Source organism: Anoplopoma fimbria, chromosome 8 (genome assembly GCF_027596085.1).
Source record: "Anoplopoma fimbria isolate UVic2021 breed Golden Eagle Sablefish chromosome 8, Afim_UVic_2022, whole genome shotgun sequence".
NCBI classification, from domain to species: domain Eukaryota; kingdom Metazoa; phylum Chordata; class Actinopteri; order Perciformes; family Anoplopomatidae; genus Anoplopoma; species Anoplopoma fimbria.
In genome coordinates, this window is record NC_072456.1 from 5,856,417 (window position 1) to 5,881,522 (window position 25,106).

At 41.6% G+C, this 25,106-nt stretch overlaps 1 protein-coding gene across 1 annotated transcript in view; it reads left to right on the forward strand.

Moving 5' to 3' along the window:
• Positions 1 to 25,106, forward strand: part of mast2 (microtubule associated serine/threonine kinase 2) — a 159,561-nt gene that overhangs the window by 17,258 nt on the left and 117,197 nt on the right. The window contains exons 2-3 of the mRNA XM_054602133.1: positions 15,461 to 15,611; positions 16,319 to 16,506. Coding sequence (XP_054458108.1) covers positions 15,461 to 15,611; positions 16,319 to 16,506 — 339 coding nt within the window. The remainder of the gene's footprint in view (positions 1 to 15,460; positions 15,612 to 16,318; positions 16,507 to 25,106) is intronic.

Sequence of the window (25,106 nt, forward strand, 5' to 3'; positions counted from 1 at the left end):
GCCGGTGTCATTAGACCCAAAGCCAGACCTCTCGCATGCGTTTCTGAAGATGATGATGAAAACATGTGGAAGACTTTCTTGAGCTCTTCATACATGCGTCACCTTTTTTTTTGTTTTATCTGCTGAAACAGATCAGGTTCAGGTGCTTCTCAACAATTTTGAAATACTGTCTCATCAGACTGAGTTTAGCTCTGATTTATGTAGGGGATGAGGTTAAAGGCTCATGATTTGATGTAGAGAACATCCCCCCCCCCCCTCCTCTCTGACTTGGTGTTGAATCAAGAGGCTTTATGTTGCCAGATATAATGCTGTGTAATCCTCAGAGTCCCGGCGAATAAAAGCCTCTGTTAACAGGCTGGAAATCGGCTTTTGAATGGGCAGCTCGCTCTCGTCCAAGCAGCACTCCCTCCATACCTCTCCGACATTTAAAGGCCTTCTCTCCTGCTTTCACTTGCCGTGCTGCCAAAGTCCATGTTGTTCTTGAACTTGAAGTTCACATCTCACACATCTCTGGAGGTGTTTCTGTATTTCTGCAAGAGATTAGAAACAAAAAAGGTTGTTTTATTTGGATCAAATGATGCGTTTCACATCCAGCTTCAGTTTTCGCTTGCCAACACCTCACAGTTTATACATATGGAAAACATAATGGAATCTCATGACCAATAGATTTTTACAAAATATACAAAGAGAAAGTAAAATGGCGACTAAAAAAAGGCAAGTTTTTTTGTAAAGCGCCTTTTAAACAGGCAATTCAAAGAGCTTAACATGTAGAAAATATATAAAATCATAAATAAAGGAAAATAAGAACAATAGGTTATCGAAGACATTTCAAGTGCAATCACAGATGCAGATGAATACTTCTGAAAACTGGTTATGTATTTATTCAAAAAGATGACTATAAATATTTTCTATGTTGCATACTAAAACACATTCAGAAATCAGATGATGGCACGAGGGTGGATTGATTGCAACATTTTCAAATGTGTACAGTGTAAGTGAAGTTAACATATAATTAACTAAATGGACTGGGGCGAAATGTTTCTGAAATGAGCCATCAGTACACTTTGAAAAGAGAGGAAATATAACAAAAATATAATAAACTAAACAACAACAAACAAAAACATTTCCCAAAGCAGTCATTGTGAGCTTGCACAGCTTTGATAGTGCCATTACCAGAAATGTCAGAGGGACAATCAAGCAGCAATTCTGCCTTTTTTTTTTTTTTTTTTTGACTGTATGAATAAACCATGAAGCGCATTCATCGTCCTCCACGCTTCCTGCAGAACCTCTCCTTTTATCTGCCGCAAAAAAAGAAGGCCTAACGAGGACACATTAAAGCACCCTCTGCCCCAGTTGTGTGTCTTTTTTGAAAAATCCCAAGCAGACAAATTACATCATGAATAGGACGAGAAAACGGAAAATATGCAAAGCAGAGTGGAGCTGTGAAAATCCAATTTGCTGGTTCCTCAATACCTAAACAAGGCGCTGCTGATGGGGGGGGAGGAGGTCTGTGTGTGAGCGTGGCACGCTGAGGCTTTTGTGATTACAAGGCTAATGTTCAGAGGCAGGGCCGTCTTTTGTTTGTTTACTCCCCTGATAGATGCCCACACAAGCCAGTGCTGAAGGTGTTGGCTGGTGGGAACAGAGCAGGAGAGGCAAAATATGAAACCTAAATCTGAAGTGCTGTGTTCCAGAAAAACTGCATGGGTGTTTACTAGTAAACTGTCCGTCTGTACAAAGGAGTGTCTTTGAGGAGAGACTGTCTCAAAGTGTGTGCTGTTAATTAAGCCATTATCACGTCTCACCCTTCTCTCTGACAGTCGGCTCTTTACTCTGTGTGGACGTCAGTGTTTTCAAGCATTCCCATTTAAAGAAGAATTGCTTTTCTTTCTTTTAGTAATAGAACATGAATATAAAAGATTTTGAAATGACGTTGACAGTACTTTTTGACTGAATTCTGCGATTTTAGAGTTGGACAACCTCTTTAATAATGATACTGAAGAGTTAAAAGGCTTGTTTACATCAGTAGTCTTTGTAAACAATCGTATTAAACAGAGGCACGATTTTATGATTGACATTCCTTTTTTTTTTCTTTTTCTTTTTTCTGAGAAAAATATATATATTCAATGCTAAGAAATGTTATAATTGGCTTGTTAACTGCAGCTTTTAAAATCAGATCAACTCAAACTTGGGCTACAGTATTTTACAACTTTTAGCAGCTGCGACGCTGGTTTGTTTTTCACCCTGTGAGTGTGTCTTAAGACCAAACAGGGTCTTGGAGACACCCGCTGTAGTGCAAATGTTTTATCTGTCTGATTTTGTGGCAGTAATAGTGTCACAACCGCATTGCAGTCAAAAAACCTTACAGGTGTGTAGTCGAGATCTACCCGATTTTGGAGTTAAAGCTGGCTTTATTCCATCGTAAGATTATTGTTGCTGCATTTTATGCCTTTATTTGATGGCGATGCTGGAGACAGACAGAAAAATGTCAGGAAAGAGACTAGAAGAATGACATGCAGCAAACAGTCCGGCCAGCCGGGAATCGAACCGGGCATACACTTCATTTGCGGCCATGCCGTAAGCGCCTTAAGCACCCGTATCTTGAAGTTTTACTAAACTCCAGACATAATCTCCTCTGGCAGTGAGTCTCAGACGGGGAGACACTCTGACCAGGTTTAGGTTTGGTTTCCACATGAGGACTGTCTCTAGCTGTCTGCTGAGTCACTCCGTCCCTCCGGAAAGAACTGCTGCAGACACACACTCTCAGTCCACACATGAACACAGAGAGTCACACACTCATTTCCTCGTCCTCTTTGTGCAGTTGGGTCAAAGCCAGACATTTAATGACCTTTATCACCGCGGCAGAGTAGCTTTATGAAAAGCCATTTAACTCCTCAACCCTCTTTATTGTTCTCATTGCCTTACAAAGGCTGGTCTAAATGTTAATGGATGTACTGTGTGTGTTTTTCTCTCTCTCTCTCTGTGTGTGTGTGCGTGTGCGTGTGCGCGTGCGCTTAGTGTTTGGCTGTTTAAGTATTCCTTCCATCATTTATTCATGAGTAACTGGAGGATTTTTAAGCCTAGTGAATAACTAAAAGAGCAAAACGCAACGTATAATAGATTTATTTTTAGTGTTGCACCTGGTGTTTGAAAATGTTATTCATTTTAATTTTGTAACAATGAAGAACCACTCAAACTGCACAGCTGAAATGATATATCAAGCAAAGCTGTTGTAGATTTACCAAACGTATTCTGAAAAAGATTTGCTTATTTTCTCTTTGGGTTTGGGACTTTTGGTGGGAGGAAATTAGCAATTTTATGGATTAAAAGTCGTTGCTGTAACATCACATTTTCAGTTTCTCTATTTGGTTCAATTACAATTTTAAACTTCGGATACACTTCTTTATATTTCTATTTGGTTTAATATAAATTGATTGCCAAATATTTAATTATGCCCCCTCCCCCAATGACATCAGATTAACTACCAATATTGCATAATAACATTATTGCATGTGAGGATTTATCATTGGGAGTGTCGGGGAGCCCTGTTGTGCACCAAAATACAGAACCAAGATTTTTTTTTTTTTTTTTTGTAACAGCCTACACATGACATTTAGTGCAAATTCAAACAGAAGTAAACACGAATGCAAATATTGTGATTTTAAGAATTGAACTATTGAAGAAAAAGGTCATATTTTTACCCAGTCATGGTCTATATAGGCTACTTTAGATTTTTTTTCTGAATCAGTACTGACTTTTGATTGACTGAGCCCTCCCAGTCTGTGTCATATTATCCATGATAAAGTCATCAGCTCATTGTTATGTGTGAGCCATTTCTTCCACCTAATCCCTGTTCAGATTATTTCAGCTCTCATCACTGGACTCCATCTCTGATCCTATCCGTTGAATTATTCAAACGAACTGCTGTGTTAAGACTGACATGACGGATCGTCTTTTTTTTCCCAGCTCAAATATTCATATGCACCTAAACCATCTCCGGCCTGCGTTCTTCCTCTCTTCCTCTCACGACACGATGCCTCTGTTTCAGTAAAGAAAATGGAAAATACGACCTTTTTTGTGCCGCTAGCGCACCCTGGCACAGACAAATTTGCTGAGTGAGGACGGAAGGAAGAGTATGAAGACGAGTAGGGTGGTGGCCACATTTTACAGCCAGACATTTTCTGAATGTGACCCACTGTTCACAAAGAAATCCCTCTTTTTAATGAAGAGGTCCACGGCAACCGCATTACTTTCTGGACTCTGATTTATTTAGCGCTTGTCCCCCCGGTGGGACTGTGCCGCCCAGTGAAGGTCACCTCCCGCTGGGAGAGGGGGGGGCCGTTAAAGGAGACAGGCTGAAGGTCACCTGCTGAGTCTGACCTCACATGAGCACACACCTCGTATATCACTTCTTCTCTTGTTTGTCTTTATTTGGGTCTGTCCTGATCTTGTAGTACTCTCTTCTGAGTAGCACAACTTATTCTGAAAATACCAATCTTGATATGTGCCTGAAGATTCATGTTTTAGATGTTATCATGTAGTGGTAAATGATGTGGCAGCAGATGAGTTGGTCTTTCTGAGCCACAGAAAGCTACTAGCTACTCCTACTTTTGTCTGAAATGTGAGCCTTCATAGTATGGAAACAGTCTTGTAGAAAAGTCACCTAACATTTCATTTGTCCCATTTAATGGGATTAACCTTAATGAGCTGCAGCTGATACAATATACCAGTAAAGTAAAACTGTAAAGGGCAAAAAGGTTTGAAGCCACAAAGGCTGCAGTGGCAACAATAGACTATCAGCAAATCAGACATGCTGAATGCCATTCTTCGGGCTGAGACCAGCACGTGTTGACCTTTGCTGGACTTACATTTTGCCACAGCATTGTTGGAAGCAGCGCTGCCGGACAAAAACAATGTGGGCTGAGCAGCCCAGTCCTCCCATAGCTCCTCATTATGGGTTTGTATACGTGATGTAGTCAGATCACCAACGTTTCGTGGTTTTTGAGAGGTTGTGGACGTGGAAAGTTTGAGGTTAAACTGACCGTCCGACATAACAAGTAGACTGTGGCCCTGGCTGAGTGGACTCTCTCTTTCTTCCTCTTTTTGACCTCCCAACCTCCCCCCTCCCCTCCCTGAGCACGCTGTGCTTTGGGAAGGCAGACATGACCTCATGCTGACCCAGCGGTGGAGTCTCCTCACAAGGTCTCTTATCTCTGCCTGCCTTGCCTTGGTGTGGGCTCGCTGTGGGCGGATCTGCACTTACTTTACATTTTCTTACCCAGTCGTTGTTACTGAAGCTGGTGGACTCACAGAAAGGCCAGAGATCATTTTGTAGATATCGAGCAGACCTTTGGAGGCGATTGAGAACTCCTCAGCAGCCTGCTGACATGGGCTTACACCTCGCTACCTGCCATGACTGCAGAACACAGATAGAGACCGAATAATAGCTGCAGTAAACACACACACACACACACACACACACACACACACACACACACACACACACACACACACACACACACACACACACACAAGTGAGAAACACAGCTAGGTTTTAGTTGCATCTGCTGACATTTCAACACCTCACAGAGCCAGCTGAATCATTTTACTGTGGTCACTGTGGTCTGGCATGGGTCATTAGGTATTTGTTCGGGCAGTCGTTTCACATTTTCAAATGGAAGAAAAAACCAGGCGGCTCCTTCTGGAAAAGCTAGACTTCTCCGTAACTATCCAGCCAACCACGTTAATGAAAATTCTGAATCATATTTTCTTTTATCCGGCAATTTATGTCAACATTCAACCACTTATTATGGTTTGCGAATTTGGTCAGGATTTATTGGTTGGTATATTTTGACTTATAATTTGACCTGAGTGTTAGAAATGGTTTCTCAAAAAGCCTAGCAATAACAAAAGAAGAAAAACACAATCCAATGGATTCCTCTAAAGCTTTAGAAAGCCCCGAAGAATACAAAAAGCACACTAACATACCCCCCCCCCCCAGACCTACTTAGAGTACTAAATTAGGTGAGTCCCTGATTAAACAGTGCTAAAACCTAACCTTGATTTTAATTAGGCCCATAGTTGGCCCCCTCTGATCCTCTCTCATTTCCGTTCAGCTGTAATGAGGTAGTTTCTCATTACATGAGGCTATCATTTAAATAGAAAAGAGGACATGTGTTAGTAACCTGAATTTGGCTTCTTGCAAAAACATGTGCACAAAAACAGATGACACACTAGATACAATTTTGCAGGCTTTTAAAAGCCTAAGGGTTTCACAAGCATTCAATTAAATATCAATTTATAAAACGATAACTTCAGACTGTTAAACCCAACACCAAGCTGACATTATGCTTAATGCTAAGGGGTTAGCACCATGCTGTACTCACCTGTTTGCATCAGGTGCATTCTACATATATCAGTGTTGCCAAAACATTTTTTTCATAAAAACATGTATTGCCTTTACATTATTTGTTTTAATTATTTGCATAAACTTAAGTTAAACAGGTCATAATTCCGTCTCTAATACCTGTTTTATATAACTGTGAAAACATGTCCTTCAAACAACTGTATTTATTCAAGTTTCTTACCAAAAACTACGTTTTACAAGATAACATTTGAACACATTGTGATAACGTCATCATTTTACCTTACCCCAATGCTCATTTAAACTAAAGAGAACTCGAACGCATCATAATGTAACTTAAAGCAACCTCCGCTAAAAGAAATACGCCGATAAAATGTGGTACACAACAGTGTTTAATCACAAGTGTGTAGTACTAGTTTGCACATGTGCAGTACCCATCGAGCAAAATGTACGAATCTGGTAGCGAGTAGCATGCGCTGTTGTTGCAAAGCCTAAAAGAGCTGATAAATAATAAGATAACCGGATATTGGAAAATTGCATAGACTCACCTACTCCCCAAACTTGACTTGATGTGATATATTCTGCTTTAATATGCTTGATCCCCCTCGGCTAATACACTGTTCGGCTGGACTGTACACTATGTCAATAAATGACAACTGTCTTCACCTCTTTCTTTCTCTCTCTCTCTCTCTCTCTCTCTCTCTCTCTCTCTCTCTCTCTTTTTTTCTCTTTTTCTGTCTGACTGACAGTTTCTTAAAAGAACAGAGACCTGCCAATAAAGTGAGTTCATGCTCTCGGGGGTGTGGGCGTAGTACGCTGACCGAAGGGTCCGTTTGGTGGTGAGGTTGTTTTCGCTTTGCTTCGCGGTCTGTCGCCGACAAGGCAAAGGGGATGCTGTGCTGTGACTGATTAACCATAACACGCCTTTGCACTGATACCGATCTCAACGGGAGAAACGCAAACACGGAATCCATAAATTTGCCATCGAGTCCTGGTTCCAGATCTCAAGCACCAACGGGAAAAAGTAATCATCAGTAATCTGTCTATCATCTGAAACCTGGAACGCTTTTTATAGTAGAACTTGGAGCTGCGTGAGGAAGCGGTACGTCTTCCTTCTCCAGCCTCCCCAGTGCTAAGCTCATTATTACGTACGTGAAGGAACACTTACAAAGTCCTTAAGAAGAGCATCTTCAGATTAACCCCATTTTGGTTGTTTTATGAAAACACAAATATCACAATAACATTCCTCGCAGTTCTCTTTCATGTCGGGACCTGAACGATGTTTTTACCACACAATGAGTCTTTTGATTTGTGCGTTTTAAGCTCGTTAAATCATGTTATTCTCCCTGGTGGTATGTGGGGGATTGTTTTTGGGGAGTTTTTGGGAGTTTTTCCTCTTTGCGTGTGGACAAGAGTTTTCCACCAAACCACAGCGGAGTATAGGAAGCATTTGTCCTTGCTCACACCACACTCCTCCCTACATTCCCTTCCTACATTCACATCCATCTGTCAGACTACTTTGCTTCCTTTCCTTACATTTTTCATATTCCTTTCCCCCCCCTCTTGAGTACCTTGTTCCAGCTGGAACACATCAGAACGTGTATCTGCTCTGATTACCAGCCATATATACAAAAACACACACACACACACACACACACACCTACACACACAAACACACTGACCTCAAGCTTTGACGCAGCAGTCCAGCCCGTACCCCCTCTGACAGACAGGATGCAGTGATGATGCAATGTAATGATGCTCAGACACACGTGTGATTAAACTCATGATGTAACGGGATGAGTTCTTTCAGTTCGCCCGGCAACACGAGGCAGACTGTTAACCTTTTCACCTCCAACAGAGACAACACACACTCTTGGCTCAGGTTCAGACTTGTGTGTCTGCCTCAGTGTCTTCATATCTCAGAGCAACCTTTGACTCCCTTCAATTATTAGTTTTTATGGCTGTGTAAAACAGGGTTTTGTGAGAGATGACACCATGTAAAGATTGGTTTGGAAAAATGTGTTAATCATTTGGCCCATGAAATGTCTAAAAGTTGTTTCCCCAAAGTGATCTCATTAAATGGCCTTTTTCCCCAGAATTGGGAAAGAAAAGAAACACCAAAGCTCGGCCCTAGACAAACTGTCACAAAATGTGTGTTCCATTTCTTTTAGCAATTTTTTTGAAAGAACTAGAAGAACAAATGTGGTGCATTTGTGCGCCATCAGACTCGCTTGTTTTCCATCCGACCAGATGGAGCCTAAGAGTCTGGAATCAGTGAACGGTGAGCACTTTTTGCTCGACGATTGACTTGGATCAATCAGTTATCAATATTGTGCTATGTTACATTTCTGTTGGTTGTTTAATACATTTGTGCTGACCAAAATGTGTTGGTACCAGATGTTAACTGTTTAGGGAAGGTGAAATTTGTAGCACCAACCATTCAAAAGCTGTAATTGTTTAAGTCACTGTGAGGAACTTTTAACTGGTTATGAAATGGTCTCAATTTAATACCGATGCTTCTATACGACTTACACAAGTAAACCAGACCATCAGCGAGGAGATTGGCTTTTTCTATACAGTTCTTCTTCATGCTTGTCATCAAGACTCACCCCGCAGACGCTGCTGCAGTAAAATTAGAGGTTTTCAGATGGGACTCTGGTGCTCAGATATACTACCGCTTTGTCCACAGGGACAGCCTAAATCAACACAAATGAACGTTCCCTCGTAGTTCCTATACATTCTTCTTCCATCAGTTCAAAATGTTTCCGTTCGAGGCTGGATTTTTTAAGTAAAGCGCAGCTGTTTGGCTCCCTTCACATCCATCAATGCCGTTAATGAATATTCAGGCCAGCTCTTGGCCTATTGAAGCTGCAGGGGTGGAGTGGTGGAGCAGAAGGTACAGGCTGTACTGTCAATGTACTAGTCTGTTTCTGCTGACAGCATACGGCATCCAGCTCAGTAGCCGGAGCCTGAACGGCAGCAGAACCAGGCCTGCAGCACTGAAAAACACGGAGCATCGCAGGGATCATCTGTATGGAATGTTTTCTAGAGTTGTTAAACAATCGAGAGGCAGACAAGTGAAACGCACCGAGGTAGACGGTGTTATGAGTACGTAATGAACCTTTGGGACATTACACACATCTAAATGTGCAAATTACATTTAACACATCCATACCATAAACTGTCGTTGTATAGAGCACTGTATTGTGTGCGACAATCCCTCTCTGCACAGGAAAACTGTGTGCACGCAACTTTGAACCAATTCTTCACCTTTTCTTCACACATCAATATTGTTGTGGCATGTTTACAGGAAGCAGGGTCTTCCGCTCGCAATATTCTTCCACCGAGCCAAACCGAAGAGAAAAATTCACAAAAAAGAAAGTGCTGATGTTGAAATGTGCCTTCCACTGTGGTCTGTTCTGCTGCTGAGGCAACACTCTGGTTCATCGCTGGTGGTCAGCCTACACACACACACTCTCACACTCACACTCACACTCACACACACTCTGAGGGTTTGTGAAAAACAACGACCATTGTGGCTGTTTCCTCCCTGTTTTCTCCAGCGAAGAACAACAACAGGCCAGCTGCCATCCCTCGTTCCACGCGCTGCGCTTTGCCGCGTTATGCCTGCTCATCACTCTCCCCGTGCTGATCAAATGCATCCACTGCATTAACATTCACTTGCGACCCATTGGGGGTGATCTCACGTCAGCTCGTTGAATCAGCCAAGAGGTTTTGGATCGCACGGCCCTCTTTTGCTGCCAGGAAAACAATAAACAAGATTGATCTAGCTTTTTTTTTTATTTCAGCTTTGTGGGCATGAACTGCTGGGAAATTACGAGACTATACGGGCGAACCGCTTTGCTGACTTGCACAACCGTCCCTCTACTGCACAGTCTGTGGTAGGGTTATTTAACCTATACGTGTTGCACCAGGCGATTAACCCCATCATCTTCGTATTTCGAAACCCTCAGCTGGGGGCTCGGTTTCAGCCCTGCGAGGCGACAGATGTGATAGATTTGAGATGCACATGTGAGGCCGAAGTGTGGCGCCAATCTCCACTGGACCCCGGCGAGAAATGAACGTGGGCCCGAATGTGATGCTGCAAGTACACGAGTCCAGGGGGGAAGCTGGGAGAATGGGGGAGGAAGAGAGAACAGAGGAAAAGGAGAAGAAGATTCTGAAATCCTGGTTCTACTTCCCTTTCAGTGCTGCATGTTTACATGACTTACTGCCCATGTCTGTACATGTTTTTGGCAAATTCTTTAGTTAATTGACGGTTGCTTTTGTTTATCCTCGTTCACTTTCAGATCACTTTGTAACATATCCCTTTGTGGAAGATGATGATCTAATTTTGCACCAAAGGGAAGTTGGATCGCAAACAGATTTGTTGTTATTCCCTGCTGAGCAACAAAAAAAAAAAGTTGGATTACGTCACTCCAGTGTCTCAGATGTTTTTCTCTCTTTTTAAAAAAAAAAAAATGTTCTTACCACAAAACTTCGCTGTGTAGCACTGTGCTTCATATCCTGCCCTTTGCTGTCTTTTAAAGGTACAGTTACAAAACTCTCGAGGAGGCAAATAGAAGTCTTGTCTTTTTATTCGTTGAATTAGCGTAGTCAAATGTGTTCGTCCTGTTTTTTCACCACATAGCCAGATCAGTGAAGGCTTCTTTACGCACGTTAACACTCCAATAAGGTACACCGGCTATCAAATGCTTTCTAAAGGGGAACTCACTTTGTCTGTCCTCTGTGGGTTTGAAGGAAAGCCTGACGCAGAATCACAGCTGAGTGTGGTAAGCTATAGTATCTGTGACCACAGTGCTGTGAGGTGGTGTTGCACTATTGTACAGCTGTATATACCGGCTAGGGTGTGAAAAGAGAACTTTCACTTCTAGCTGATTATGCGACTGCGGTTACCTTTTTTGCAGGCTTCTCATTTTCATATGAGTGCGGACTCATATGAAAATGAGAAGCCTGCAAAAAAGGTAACCGCAGTCGCATAATCAGCTAGAAGTGAAAGTTCTCTTTTTTTTTTTTTTTTTTGGGAGTTAGTTGGATATTCAATCTCTGGCTGACTTTTTGATGTTCACCCAAAGTTAACGTTAATTAGTTACAACTGATAAATTCTCATTGAAATCAACACTCGCCTGCTAAACTGAGAAGCTGCTTTTGTGCTGAAAATCAAGAAGCCATAGTTTTAAAATGTACAGTACCAGTCGAAAGTTTGGACACACCTTCTCATTCAACTACTTTGAAGAATCTAAAATATAAAACATATTCTGGTTTGTTGAGCATTTGTTTGTTTACCACATAATTCCATATGTGTTCCTTCATAGTTTGGATGTCTTCAATATTAATCTACAATGTAGAAAAAATAAAATAATAAAATAAAGAAAAACCATTGATGAGAAGGTGTGTCCAAACTTTTGACTGGTACTGTATTTGTTTATTAAACAATAAAGAAAATCAATCAGCAACTAGTTTGGTAATTGATTAATCATTCAAGTAAAATTTGAAGGAAACAAAAAAGCCCATTAACTGATGATTCCATTCTCTTCCAATGTGAGCATTTTTCTTCTTTTGTTTGTTTTACATGACAGTACATTGGATATTTTTGTGTTTTAGTCCATTGGTCAAACAAGACAAGACACTTGATGACATGACTGTCCACTCTGGGAAATTGTAATGGCTTTTTTTATTCGGTTTTGCCGAAAATACTTGTTAGCTGCCGCCCTAGTGCTGTCCATTAATGTTAAGTTTGACAGGCAGAGTAAGAGTTAGCTGTTGTAAGACAGCGATACGATTAAAAAAAGCTCACTTCCATAATAGGTTTACTGAGAGGCACAATGGTTTTCTGCTCAAAATATTACTATGAACATATACTACTTGAGATAGTTTCTCTGTACTTTAGTGTAATGGGAGAAAATGTTTTCCTTCAGAGCTTCACTGACTTTTTTCAAAGGTACACAGTTCAGGATGTCCCCGACTATGACAATATCAAATTCAAACATTTGATATTATTCTACAGTTAGTTTTTTATTTAAGGGAAGTCAGCTCAAATGACATTACAACACAATGACATTTCCTCATATCTGAACTCATAAAGAGGATCATTGTTGGATTCCTTTCGGCCGTGGTGGAAAGAAGAACAAATACACCAAACGTTGCAGTAAAGACATTTTTTGGGTGTATGTAATTCTTAAAGTCCCTCTGCGTGTACACAGAAAAAAATGTATTTTGAGCCCAGAGGCAGCTCATAAAACAATAATCCTGCGAGTGAAGGAGAACTCGGTGTGCAGAGCACCAGCTTATTAAAACAACGTGCCGATGTGTGCTTTTAGGTTACACAATCTGAAAGTGGATTTATTGCTGATTGTTAGGATTCACTGTATTGTTGCGTACTGTTATTCAGCATGTTACAAAACAGGGTCAGTGTTTCAGTGGAGCTGGTTTAAACGACCTTAATTGGTGCAGATTCCTTGGATTAGCGAGAACGTACTGATCACGTTTCTCTGCCGTGTAAATAAAACACACCCCCGTCATGTCCTTGAGCTCCCTTCACATACATCAACCATAGCAGCTCTGTGGAGTCTTTGATGTTCACCGTGACAGACAGACGGATGGGCGAGTGTGTATGAGGTTTTGTCCTGTGTTGGATGGGCAGGTGGAGTTTACCTGCTGCACTAATGACCTCCCGTACACACACACACACACACACACACACACACACACACACACACACACACACACACACACACACACACACACACACACACACACACACACACACACTGTGTCTGTTAAAGAAGCTCAGATCAGACTGATCACTGTCTGTCTGCCACCTGCTGGTTGAATGAAGAGCTGCAGCAGAGACTCACTGGCTCTGACAATGAATGCAGAGTGCTGCAGACTGAACGTGCGTTGCATTGAGCTTCCTTCCCTCAGAGACCTAACGTCATCCGCCGCACAGACTCGGTTGTAGCGTCTGAAGCTGTCAAACAGCGGCGATGCAATAACACACACATCAGTCTAATGTTTAAAGGAGACGACAGCGGGGCAAATAGAGCACTGACTGAAGCCTGTAGTTAATAAAGTTGCATCGTCTGGTATGTCTCTTGAGACACCGAAACCCAAATTGGATCCAGATGTATGGGTGTCTGGGGCTTTTGGACATTGTTAACTGAGACATTGCTCCTTTTTGACTCACTATAACTATAAGACTTATGGCCGTCTGGCATAATTTTCATTTTTACACGATTTCTGTTTCATTGTAATGAATGGATTGTAAGGTATTTATTTTGCCGTATTAAGCAAAACTGTCTCTGTCTTTTGTGACTGACTCGTGCACCAATCAGCTTGTTAGGCTGACCTCAGCACTTGTTGACTTTGGTTCTGGTGTTGCGTGCCTTAATACATTGTATTTTCCATGCGTGGCTGCTTGCACTGTGCCGTGACAGTTTGACATGAAAGTGCAAAGCCTTAACTGATTTTTCCTAAAAATATTTAGATGTTAGAGCATTTTTCCGTGATGGAGGGTTTTACCCATATCACCCACTCCCATCCTCTATGTGAACACACCTCATCATGACTACAGCTGAAGTGTCTGCTGACTCACACTGATGAGGAGCTGCTCTGACATGAAGTAAAGCAACACGAGTCCATTAGCTTCATATCCTAATGTGATGCCAAAGTATGTTAATGTTCGCTGATGGCCTGTTGCAGATCATTTACTCCAGCCTGAATACATGGCTGCCGGTTGCACATGATTACACTGTGTGTGTGTGTGTGTGTGTGTGTGTGTTTGTGTGTGTGCAACTTTTGAGGGGAGCGGTTGGTTCAGGAAGAGCAACGGAAGCTTTCACTAAAGCTCTTTGTGTGTGTGTGTGTGTGTGTGTGTGTGTGTGTGTGTGTGTGTGTGTGTGTGTGTGTGTGTGTGTGTGTGTGTGTGTGTGTGTGTGTGTGTGTGTGTGTGTGTGTGTGTGTGTGTGTGTGTGTGTGTGTGTGTGTGTGTGTGTTGCCGTGGGCCGTCCAGATGTTCCTGGAAAACTCTCGTCAAGAGCTTGTCCACCGGCAAGAGAGAGGAGGGTATAAGTCGAGGCAGGCCTTGTTTCCATGGCAACAGCAGATGTTTTCCCAAAATTGTTTTAACCAGAATCACCCACACACACACATTCAGAGTGTGTTGGCTGTACTGCATTTCCTCTGCAGTGTCTCTTAGGAAAGCTTGGGGACTTCTTGGAAGTCCAGAGGAACTTTTCCTTATAGCGCCAAAAAACTGAATTATAAGTCAGACAGTTTCCATGTCTGAAAGTGTCGGTTAATGACAGAGAGTCTGCTTTAACCCGCCGGGTGCCTCTCACACTGCTAACTGCTCCTCTCACACACTAAGAAAAGCAGGTGTGTTTGTAAGTTGTGGCCGTGTGAGAAGGTGATGTGGTGTTAGCGAGTGGTTAGCGTTATAGACAGCCTGCTTTATCACAGGGACCGCACACTGTCTTACTGCAGGTCTTGGGATTTTTTTTTTTTCTCTACTTGAAACCACATTTAGGATTATATAGTACATTGAATCCTAGAGCAAAATATATAAAAACGTTTGAGTAGCAATTAGAAAAAATAAGGACAATTGGACCATGGCAATGAGATATTTAGTGTTTTTAAAATTCTAATATATCTAAAGTGAATTTTTGTTATTCATTTGGTCGTGGTGGTCTCTGCCATGGTTGGCCCTTGCTGCAGATTCAGTTTGTATTTTGCATGGACATAGTTTCTGAGTGTAGCCGATTGATGGAAAATGATCAGTTTGATGACCTCCAAAAGTTTAATTTCTATATATTTTAAAACCAGATTAGAATTAACTGACCTTCAACCACTTTGCAGGATGAAAAATGAGGTACGAAGTAAAACTTATCACTTCACAACTGCACGACATCTTTGACCTTCTGCAACCTATTTGACAGTTGTTGGTATTGATGTGCGAGGGGATCACTTGTTGGCAGTGTGTACAGTTGGAGACTCCAAATATGAGCTGACACAGAAAACAAAAGCTTAATGATTTTTCTTGTCCTTTTTTTCTCTCCGTCTCTTTCATCTTTACAGAAGGAGTTTGCAATTCCACCTCCTCTCCTCTTCAGGAAGATGAGTAACCCCGACCTGTCGCCCGCAGCGACCGCCGCTACCAAATCCAAACTGCACCGACAGCTGAGCCAGGACGAAAGCTGGGCCCGACGCAGCAGCATGGCCATGACCGGTAAAACACACACACACACACACACACACACACACACACACACACACACACACACACACACACACACACACACACACACATACACACACACATTCTTCCTATCATCGCATCATTAAACTGTTTCTTACAGAGTTTTAAAGCGTTTTACAGTGTTAGGTTTACCGAGTCTGAAAGTTGGCTCACCGCTCCACCCACACAGGGCCGACTTCACCTGAGGTCATCCTTTGATTCCTGATCTCTTCATCTCTTAATCCGGCACCAATCCACCGCATTCGTAATCTGTAGTGAAGTGAAAATTCTACCACGGATTAACTGCCATGTTTCAGCAAACTTTAGGCCGTGTGATGAATCTGATGTGAATCAGCAGCTCATAAATGTATGGCTGGTTGTCTTTCAGTTTTTCACGAAGACTTGTTTGTTCCCTCTGTTCTTTTGGGGTTAGGAAATTGACAGCTGCATTGGGAAAGATTAATGTGAGCTGTGATTGGATTTGAGCCAGTTTGATCCTCATCCAGTCATTCAGGGTGGAGACCAATAATACGACTATGAATCACCGAAACGTAGTAAGAAGCATACGGGCCCCCAGGGGATTCTGGTCCAGTGTGAACAAAGCAGAGCACGGTGTTTTTCCCAGTGTGTAACAGAGAAGCAGGTTTGGTCAGGTTATGAGATGAGTCATTTCCTTTCCTCCCCCCCCCTCTTCACAGGTAAGCAGTTGCTGCCTTTGTCCAGCAGTCTGCACACCGGTGTGAGCCAGCTGGCCTGGCAGGGGCCGTCTGGAGGCATTGGAGGGCCCGGGGCCACGGGGGGAATGTCTGCAGGAGGAGGAGAGAACAACCTGGTCCGCATGAGGAGCCAATCCCTGGGGCAGTCTGCTCCGTCTCTCACCGGACTGGTCAGTGCACCAAAGCAACACACACAACACACACACACACACACACACACACACACACACACACACACACACACACACACACACACACACACACACACACACACACACACACAGACTGCAAAAATCCTCATAATCTTTAGAAGTTATTTACAGTTTTCCATGATGTCATCAGGGACAAATAGTACATTTTAGCCTCCAAATCTTTAACGGACACAAACAGGTTTAGTCTCGACATGATGGCCGACATGATAAAAGATGCAAAATTGATTGCATCATGGGTGCCGCCTTATCGCTGAAACTTTTTTTGCATAATTGATAAAAACACATACACAAAATGAATGAAATGCAGTCAGGTTGTCTGATATCTGCAGACTCACAGTGAGTCAGTCTGCCTCCATATGGATCCTGTCTGTTGGACTGGAACTCTGCCAGCTGAATGCAGGGAGGCAGGCACAGGATGACTCAGTCTTTTACACACACACACACACACACACACACACACACACACACACACACACACACACACACACACACACACACACACACACACACACACACACACTGAAGCACTTAACATCCACAGACTTGTTTGCTCAGTGCTGAGGGGAAGAAATGGAGCAGAAATGCCAATGTGTGTATGTGTAAACTTCTCTGTTTGTGTGTGTGTTGTGTGTGTGTTCGCTCGCAGTAACGGGTCACGATGCAGCACCGTGGCGTGCTGACCTCGTACGGCTGTAGTCTAGATGGATGCTGCTCTGTGTGTGTGTGTGTGTGTGTGTGTGTGTGTGTGTGTGTGTGTGTGTGTGTGTGTGTGTGTGTGTGTGTGTGTGTGTGTGTGTGTGTGTGTGTGTGTGTGTGTGTGTGTGTGTGTGTGTGTGCTGTGTGCAAGCTCTTCTCTGACCCCTGCTGGTTGTAGAGGGGATTACTAGAGGAGCGTTGCCTTGTGTAATATTTTACCTTTCCATGTCCAGTCACAATCACAAAAAACTAAACATATATTTATTAATGCTCCATATGCATTATATAGATTTGTGAGGGCCTTCCTGTCTTTCTTTGAATAGCTATCTACAGAGTAGATTTAAGCTTTGTTTCTATTTCAATATGCACCGTCTGTGGCTGTGTGTGGGAGCTGCAGCTAATAAATATATAATGTCAAAAAAATCATGCCATATGTCTGTCACAGTGGGAACTCTTTTAATTGCTGCCTCAAATTTAAAAAGCTTTTCAGTTCACAGAGACATGAAGTGAGGAAATCAAGCAAATTTTCACATTTGAAGGACTTATTTTACTCCCTAAATGACTTCATTCATCAAAGTAGTCGAGTGGTATTTTCTTCCCAACCACTTATGCAATACATGACTAATCATTTACAGAAAAAAAGAAAACCTGTGGAGATACAGGCGAGGAACATAAGAAAGATCAAACTGCTTTCTTCTAATATTTTCACTGTCCTGGAACATGGATAGTACGACTCGCAAGCCAGTTGATCGCAATTCTGAGTAGCCTAAGGTTTCCTGAGAACACCGAAATATGACATCCCAATTTGAGACATGTATACTGTGCTTTAAGCCTTTAAAAAAAGTGTAAAACTTAAGAAAACCCAACTTGATGAAGCAGCGGAAACACAGCAAAATAAGAGCCTAGTCTAAATAAACCTTCTGTGCCTTATGAAGATTAATACACATATCATGTAAAATGCTCTGTTTGTAGGGGAATGAACTCCCCTCACTGCTATACTCAAAGCTAAACATATGAAACACACATTAAAAGCATCAAGTCGTATAACTAATTAAACTAAAGTTGCTTAAGGTTTGTTAAGGTGCAATAGAATCTGGTGCCATCACATTTAGTAATATGACTGTGCATCATCTTACATAACACATAAACATGTCGTACAGCCATACTAATAAGACATATGTCTATACATTAAAATGAAATGGCCGTATGAATGATTAATAGAGGATCATGTTGGGGGAGAATGACTTGATCCCTCACTATGAACCCTGTTTAAACACAAACTGCAGTGGAAAAAACCACCAGCAGATGGCATCAGTGTTTAATGAGAAGAAACCTCACCAATAGCTTTGTCTCTTAAGTGTTGTATGCCATGGCAACTGTGTGTACTGTGTGTGTATGATAATGACAACTTGTGACTTCTGATACTGCTTCCAGTGATGACAAGTCTCTGAAGGACGACCGTCTGTTGCGAGAGTGAAGGTGGAAAAAAAATCCATTATTCTAAAATGAAACGTATTCGTCGTTTGCTTTGGCTCGTTTCAAATGACTTCATGTTTAGCTTTCCCTCCCCTCGCCTCGACTCTCTGTCGGAAATCGTTGCATGGATTCAAATCGGAAAAAAATGTGATCGCCAGAGTTATTCTAGTCGAGCAAATGATCACTGGCTATTATATTTCTCAAGGCCAAGTTTATGAATGTTTTCCCTTTTCCCTGGCCAGACGCCCTCCTCTCTCCAACACTGCGTGTCTCTGTCTCTGCCTCACCCACTCTCACTCCGTTTCCCAGTAAACAGCAGTTCATGCACATCGTATTTCAGCCCGCTCTTGCTCCTCAGGGTCACGGCTGTCAGAGTTTTATATTACTTGGGCTTAAAGCTCCATCTCATGCTATGAATTGACTTGCATTAGTATTTAAGGAAGAACACCTGAGCCCCTCTGGCTCATCTTTTTTTTTTTCTTCTCTGCAAATTCTCTTCTTACCGTCTGTGTCATATTTTATGAAATACTGTACTATTTTTTATTTCGTAGAGGATCATTTTATAGGATCCGTTTTTTATTTTCTTTCATTATTTTGCTGTACCATTTTTTTTTTTTTTTTTTTTTTTGTTGCAATTTTAAACCGCAATTGTACTGTTTTGAAAGGAAACTCACAGGCTGCTATATTGTTGTGATTATTACACGTTGATAGTATTTTTCAGACGGTATGGAGGAAAACAATATTTTGATAACCAGCTGTGATATTTTAGATCAATGTCTACACTCAGTGTTCCTTTGGTTAGGCACACCTGTACAATCTAATGCAACAGCTCTGCCATAAAGTCACTAACTTACTAACCTCATGATGTTCAGTTTTCAAAATAAAAGAAGTCGGGCACACGTAAGAAACATTAAAACATATCTACGACGTTAAAGGTGAACTATGCAGTTTCAATGCAACACCTGAGGACGTGTTCCCCATTCGGTATAGAAGCATATGCCTTTAAGCATCTACATAATATCTAATAAACAGTACTTATGCACAGTAAATACTGATATATTACCTGTCCATTGTTGACATGACATCACTTTAATCTCTTTAATGCGGCTGCAGAAAGAGGATTAGTGTTGGAGAATGTATTTCCCCCCCTTGTGTTTGTGTTGATTTAAAAGGTGTGTGTTGCCACCCGGGACGTAAATGGGCAGAAAAACGTCCCCTAAGTGTCTGTGTTGTTGTGTCTGTGTTCCCTGTCTGTTTGCGTGTGTGTGTGTCTGTGTGTTATTGAGTGAAATGAACAGAGCTCACAAAGTGTGTTTTTGTGTGTGTTGGGTAAAACATTTGTGGAGGTCCAGATGGTGTTTACTTCTTGACTAATGGACGAGGGTCCAGCTCGCTCCTGTTTCTCCCTCTCCCTCTCTCTCTCTAACACACTTGAAGTGCACATGTGTGTGTGTTCCCAGACTAACAACCAAGTGTTGCCTGGTAACCCTTGCACACACCAGGTGGTTTTGTGTGTGTGTGTGTGTTTGTGTGTGTTATCCTGAATGCTCAGCACCTGGACAGTATATATGGATACACACACAGCATTCAAAAAGGAAAGAAGAATTGTCCTTTTGTTTTGTCCAGAGTGTCTTTGAGAGCTCGCTTCTCTTTCTTTGGCTGAGCAGCTTCATTCACTGTAGAGGTGAAACTTTTGCAATAATACACACAGTCAGATTAGCATATTATTAGCATTTGTTTTGGAGGGGGATCGTAAAAAAAAAAGAAAGAAATGAAAGACTCTGCTGGAAGGAGGATACAGGGCTGAAGATGAAAGAGGAGTGCTGCTGTATTGTTGCAGCCCCATGCTCAGGCACATCATTAAACGCAGTGAGACTCTGCTGGGAGGCAGACACACACACACACACACACACACACACACACACACACACACACACACACACACACACACACACACACACACACACACACACCACTTTGAAACAAGGAGATCACAACCAGAAGAATACAAAAATATATCTGTTGACCCTCTTGTCACTCAACTGTCTCACAGTAAACTTCCTGTCCTCAAACTGAGAGAGCGCACCAGTTGCTTTAAACCAAGGGTTGGCAACCTCTTTGATATGAAGTGCTATTTTTAAGTCTTCTTCTTTATCAGTGTTCTTTATCAGTAACATCAAGGCAAATAATGACACAACATCAAAGTTTAGATCTGTCATTTTTATCAATCCACATTCACATCAATGCGCAAAGCAACATATAAAGCAAAAACATTTTTATCCCATAATCGAGACAAGGCTGTCATCTTCATCAAAACATCCATATCTGAGCTGACATCATCAACCCCACCCACTATAGGTTGGTGGGGTTGATGATGTCAACCTATAGTGGGTGGGGCGGGTCTTCGCTGAATGTGTGGTGGGTAAAATTATTAAATACATAGCAGGCTGCCTCTGCTTTAAACCCTATTCTTTCTTTTTTTTTTTTACCTTAAAGAAATATTTTAGTATTTTGGCAAATTTGGCATTTCACTTTATTTTGCAGATGAGAAAATTAATATGAATCAGGAAGTCTGGTCACCTTACCAAAGTTTATCTCTGGACAAATTGAGACGTTATTGGATTCATGAATATGTTTGTTTTTTATAATATGTATTTAACTCTCATTTTACCGTTTCTTCGTTGCATAAATAATGCAGCATCTATGTGAGATTGCACAAATTGCAGCACAATATCTTTGCATTTCTTGTGGACATACAGTACCAGTCAAAAGTTTGGACACTTCTCATTCAATGGTTTTTTCTTTATTTTTATTTTTATTTTTTTCTACATTGTAGATTAATATTGAAGACATCCAAACTATGAAGGAACACATATGGAATTATGTGGTAAACAAACAAATGCTCAACAAACCAGAATATGTTTTATATTTTAGATTCTTCAAAGTAGTTGAATGAGAAGGTGTGTCCAAACTTTTGACTGGTACTGTACTTGCTTATTTCCTTTTTTCACTCTTTTTTTGAATGTTGAACCTACATAACAATACTGAGGCAGAGTGGATAGATGAGTCTGTTTTGTTTTTATAGTCAGTTTGTAGCTTTCGGACACATGTTTATGTCGTATGAATACCTTCTATCCTGTTTAACTCAAAGTCTGACGCAGCCGCCAATTAAATATACATGAGAACATGTTGAATAATTACCGAGTGTCCTCTAACGGAGACAATGACTGAGGTTGCCTGGTTTAACTCGTCAGTCTTTGATGTCAGAGCATTCTTCCACAGGATGGACTGAGATGCAACACTGATAACTCATGTGGTTTGGACATCCAAACTGTACGGAAAAACAGAATCGGAAACCTGCTGTTGACAGGGGAGATAAATGGTAGACCTCCGTCCAAAACTTCACCTGAATTTGGACTTTAATTCTACGGTTTATTTGCTTATTTAGCACAAATAGTTTTTGATCTATTTTTGTTTTGGTCTTTTGCAGTTTGTACACCTTTTATTTTTTCCGTTAAAAGCAGAAAGTTTAGAGTTTGACGAGTCTACACTAAGGTGTGACCCCCAGTGGCAGTAACAAAAAAGTTTACAGCCATGCTAGTGGCTAGCATCTTGTCATATGCTCTTAAATATATTTTGTACCAGACACTTGTTTGCATCTAATTTAAACAAAAGTCAAGAAATTCACATCAAATCTAACTGAAACATTGCTATTGAAAGAGTGTGAGTGTGGCGTTTGCAGATGCTTTACCGATGCGTTCTGGTGGTGGTGGTGGTGGTGGTTGTTGTTGTTGTTGTTGTTGCACACAGCACCTGCTGTTGCTCAAGTCTGCAATAACACAGGTCTGCACTAATGTTCTGTTCAGAGCGAACGGGCCGAATGAAACCAGTAAACACTTGTATGTGTCTCACTGAATGCCATGTTGTTCCTTGTGAAAAGCACCGCAGAGTAGAAGTGCATTAAGAGCAGCCGCTGTGGTGATGACTCATGCTGAAGGTTGGTGCGCGCGTGCTTGCTTGCGCGTGTGTGTGTGTGTGTGTGCGTGTGTGTGTGTGTGGCTTATCTTCTCCTTGCATATCTACATGATGTCTGTCCTGCTTATTTTCACATTCACTTGACTCTCTCTCTCACACACACACACACACACACACACACACACACACACACACACACACACACACACACACACACACACACATAGACAAACACACATAGACACACACCTCTTCATCTTGCTGCAGGCTGTCAGTTGTCCTTGTCATGAGCATGATTCATAGCTAAAGGAGGAAACTGTGTTCCTGTTCTATTCTTACTTCACCTGCAGGGAAACAGCAGGACACTGCACTTGCCCATCTCCTTTCAATGCACACACACACACACACACACACACACACACACACACACACACACACACACACACACACACACACACACACACACACACACACACACATATTATACTGCATATATAGAGAAATACACACACATAATGGAAACTCATACTTTACATTCTTGAGACAACAAAAATTGCCCCTAATGAGGGCTGTATGACCTTGAATCTATCAGTTCCGCTGATGATTTTCTTTTCTTTTTCGTCTGTGATCATGTGACTTGATTCGTCTTCCATGACCTGCTCTTAAAGCAGCTCTCTTTTGATATATGACAAACAGTGCGATCTTCCTATGTACATGAGGAGAGATGTTATGCTTGTGGGGAAAGGTTAATCAAGGAGAAATTGATAAATTGTGTATTTTACAGCTACTTTATCAGGGTATTCTGCAGTTCTCGCAAAGAGTGCATTTACCCAAATAACCAAAGGAGCAAAAAAACAAAAAACATATTTTCTCACATGCCCCTAGTTGTGTCTGTCTACGCAATGGTTTTGGTTCTGTTTGACCATGTTATGAGATACCTACCTTTGAGATTTCTGTCCCTCCATCCCTTTACGGTAGAGGAAAATGTGAAATTGTTTGTTTCTCAGTACACTGAAAATTTACATCAGAAAATAGTCTAAAACCATGTCCTATCGTATAAGTGAAGCAAAAAGCTGATAAGAACCACTGACCAGCCTGGTTCTCTAGTACAGCATGCACACATGCCTATATATATGCATTGATCTATAAAACACAGACACTTTGCCATATGGATGAGACATTCCATGCATTCCTCTTCCTTGTATAATCCCCTTAGTTCAAACCTTAACACTTAAAATGACCTGATATTAGCATGTGCTGCAGCTAAGCTCTCTATCCTTTTTCACATTCTCTTTTCCCCTTCTTCTTTATATAAATGTATCTCTGTGTTGTTGCTGCCATTTTCTTCCATTCCCTTTCTGACTCGATCATCTTCTCTCTCTGCTTTCATTTCACTCTTCTTCCTTCCTTTATCTCTGCTTTCATCTCTTGATCCTCTTTAAGTTGAGGAGGAGGGAGAGCTTAAGCTTAAGAAGAGTCACTGGATGTGTTGGTAGAAGAAAGCAGGGGGCCCCAGTCGAGTAACTTCGGGCCCCGGTTAGAGACGAGTCTGCTCAGCTGGGCTCCACACAATCTGCAGTGTCCTTGTTTGAACTCTGGCTCCTCAGCAGAAAGGAGACGCAGCAGAGAGGGAGCTTTATAAAAATACATATATTTTTTTTATGTATTTAACCTTTATTTATTTTTTAATCTCTTACTTTACATCAGTGTTGGTTATGAGGGAGGGACAAATGATGCTTTTCACTTCTCTACCCAGTTTAATCCTGACCGTCCAGGGGATTGAACCGACGACCCTCCGGTCATTAATCCCAGTTTATATTCCTCAATATCCTCGTTGACTTTATTTCTGTACATTCTCTTTGTCCCAGATGTTAAGCAAACATCAAACTTCTGCCCACTTATGTTAATCTGTCGATTACTGATTTCCATCTCGACAAATGCCCGCCCAGACAGCAATTGTGTTGGATTAAGTTCTTACTGCAATTAAACCTCACTAGGGTTTTGCTTGGAACTGGTCCGAGACCAGCTCTTGCAAGTGGTCTCACACCGGTTTATTTGGTCCACACCAGAGTATGTTTACTATATTCAAACGAATCGCACTAGAGTTAGATTAAAAACTGACCAAAAGTTGGTTTGTGAAAGTTATTACATGTGTGTTAGAATGGGTACAGGGCTTTCAAAGTCTCATGAACATCTCACATCTAACTCCATGACATCAAGTTTAGAAGAATGCCTACCACAGCCACACTGTTATTTTACTGCTGAAATAATGCATCTGTTTGAAAGTGAAATAAGGTTTAGTTGCACTTCCAGTTGTTTCTCAGACTCAGCAATGAGGTGACAGCGATATATTGTCCGTGTTAAAGAAGTGTAATCTGCCTGCTCCTGAGTGTGAGGTGGTGTTTTTGTTT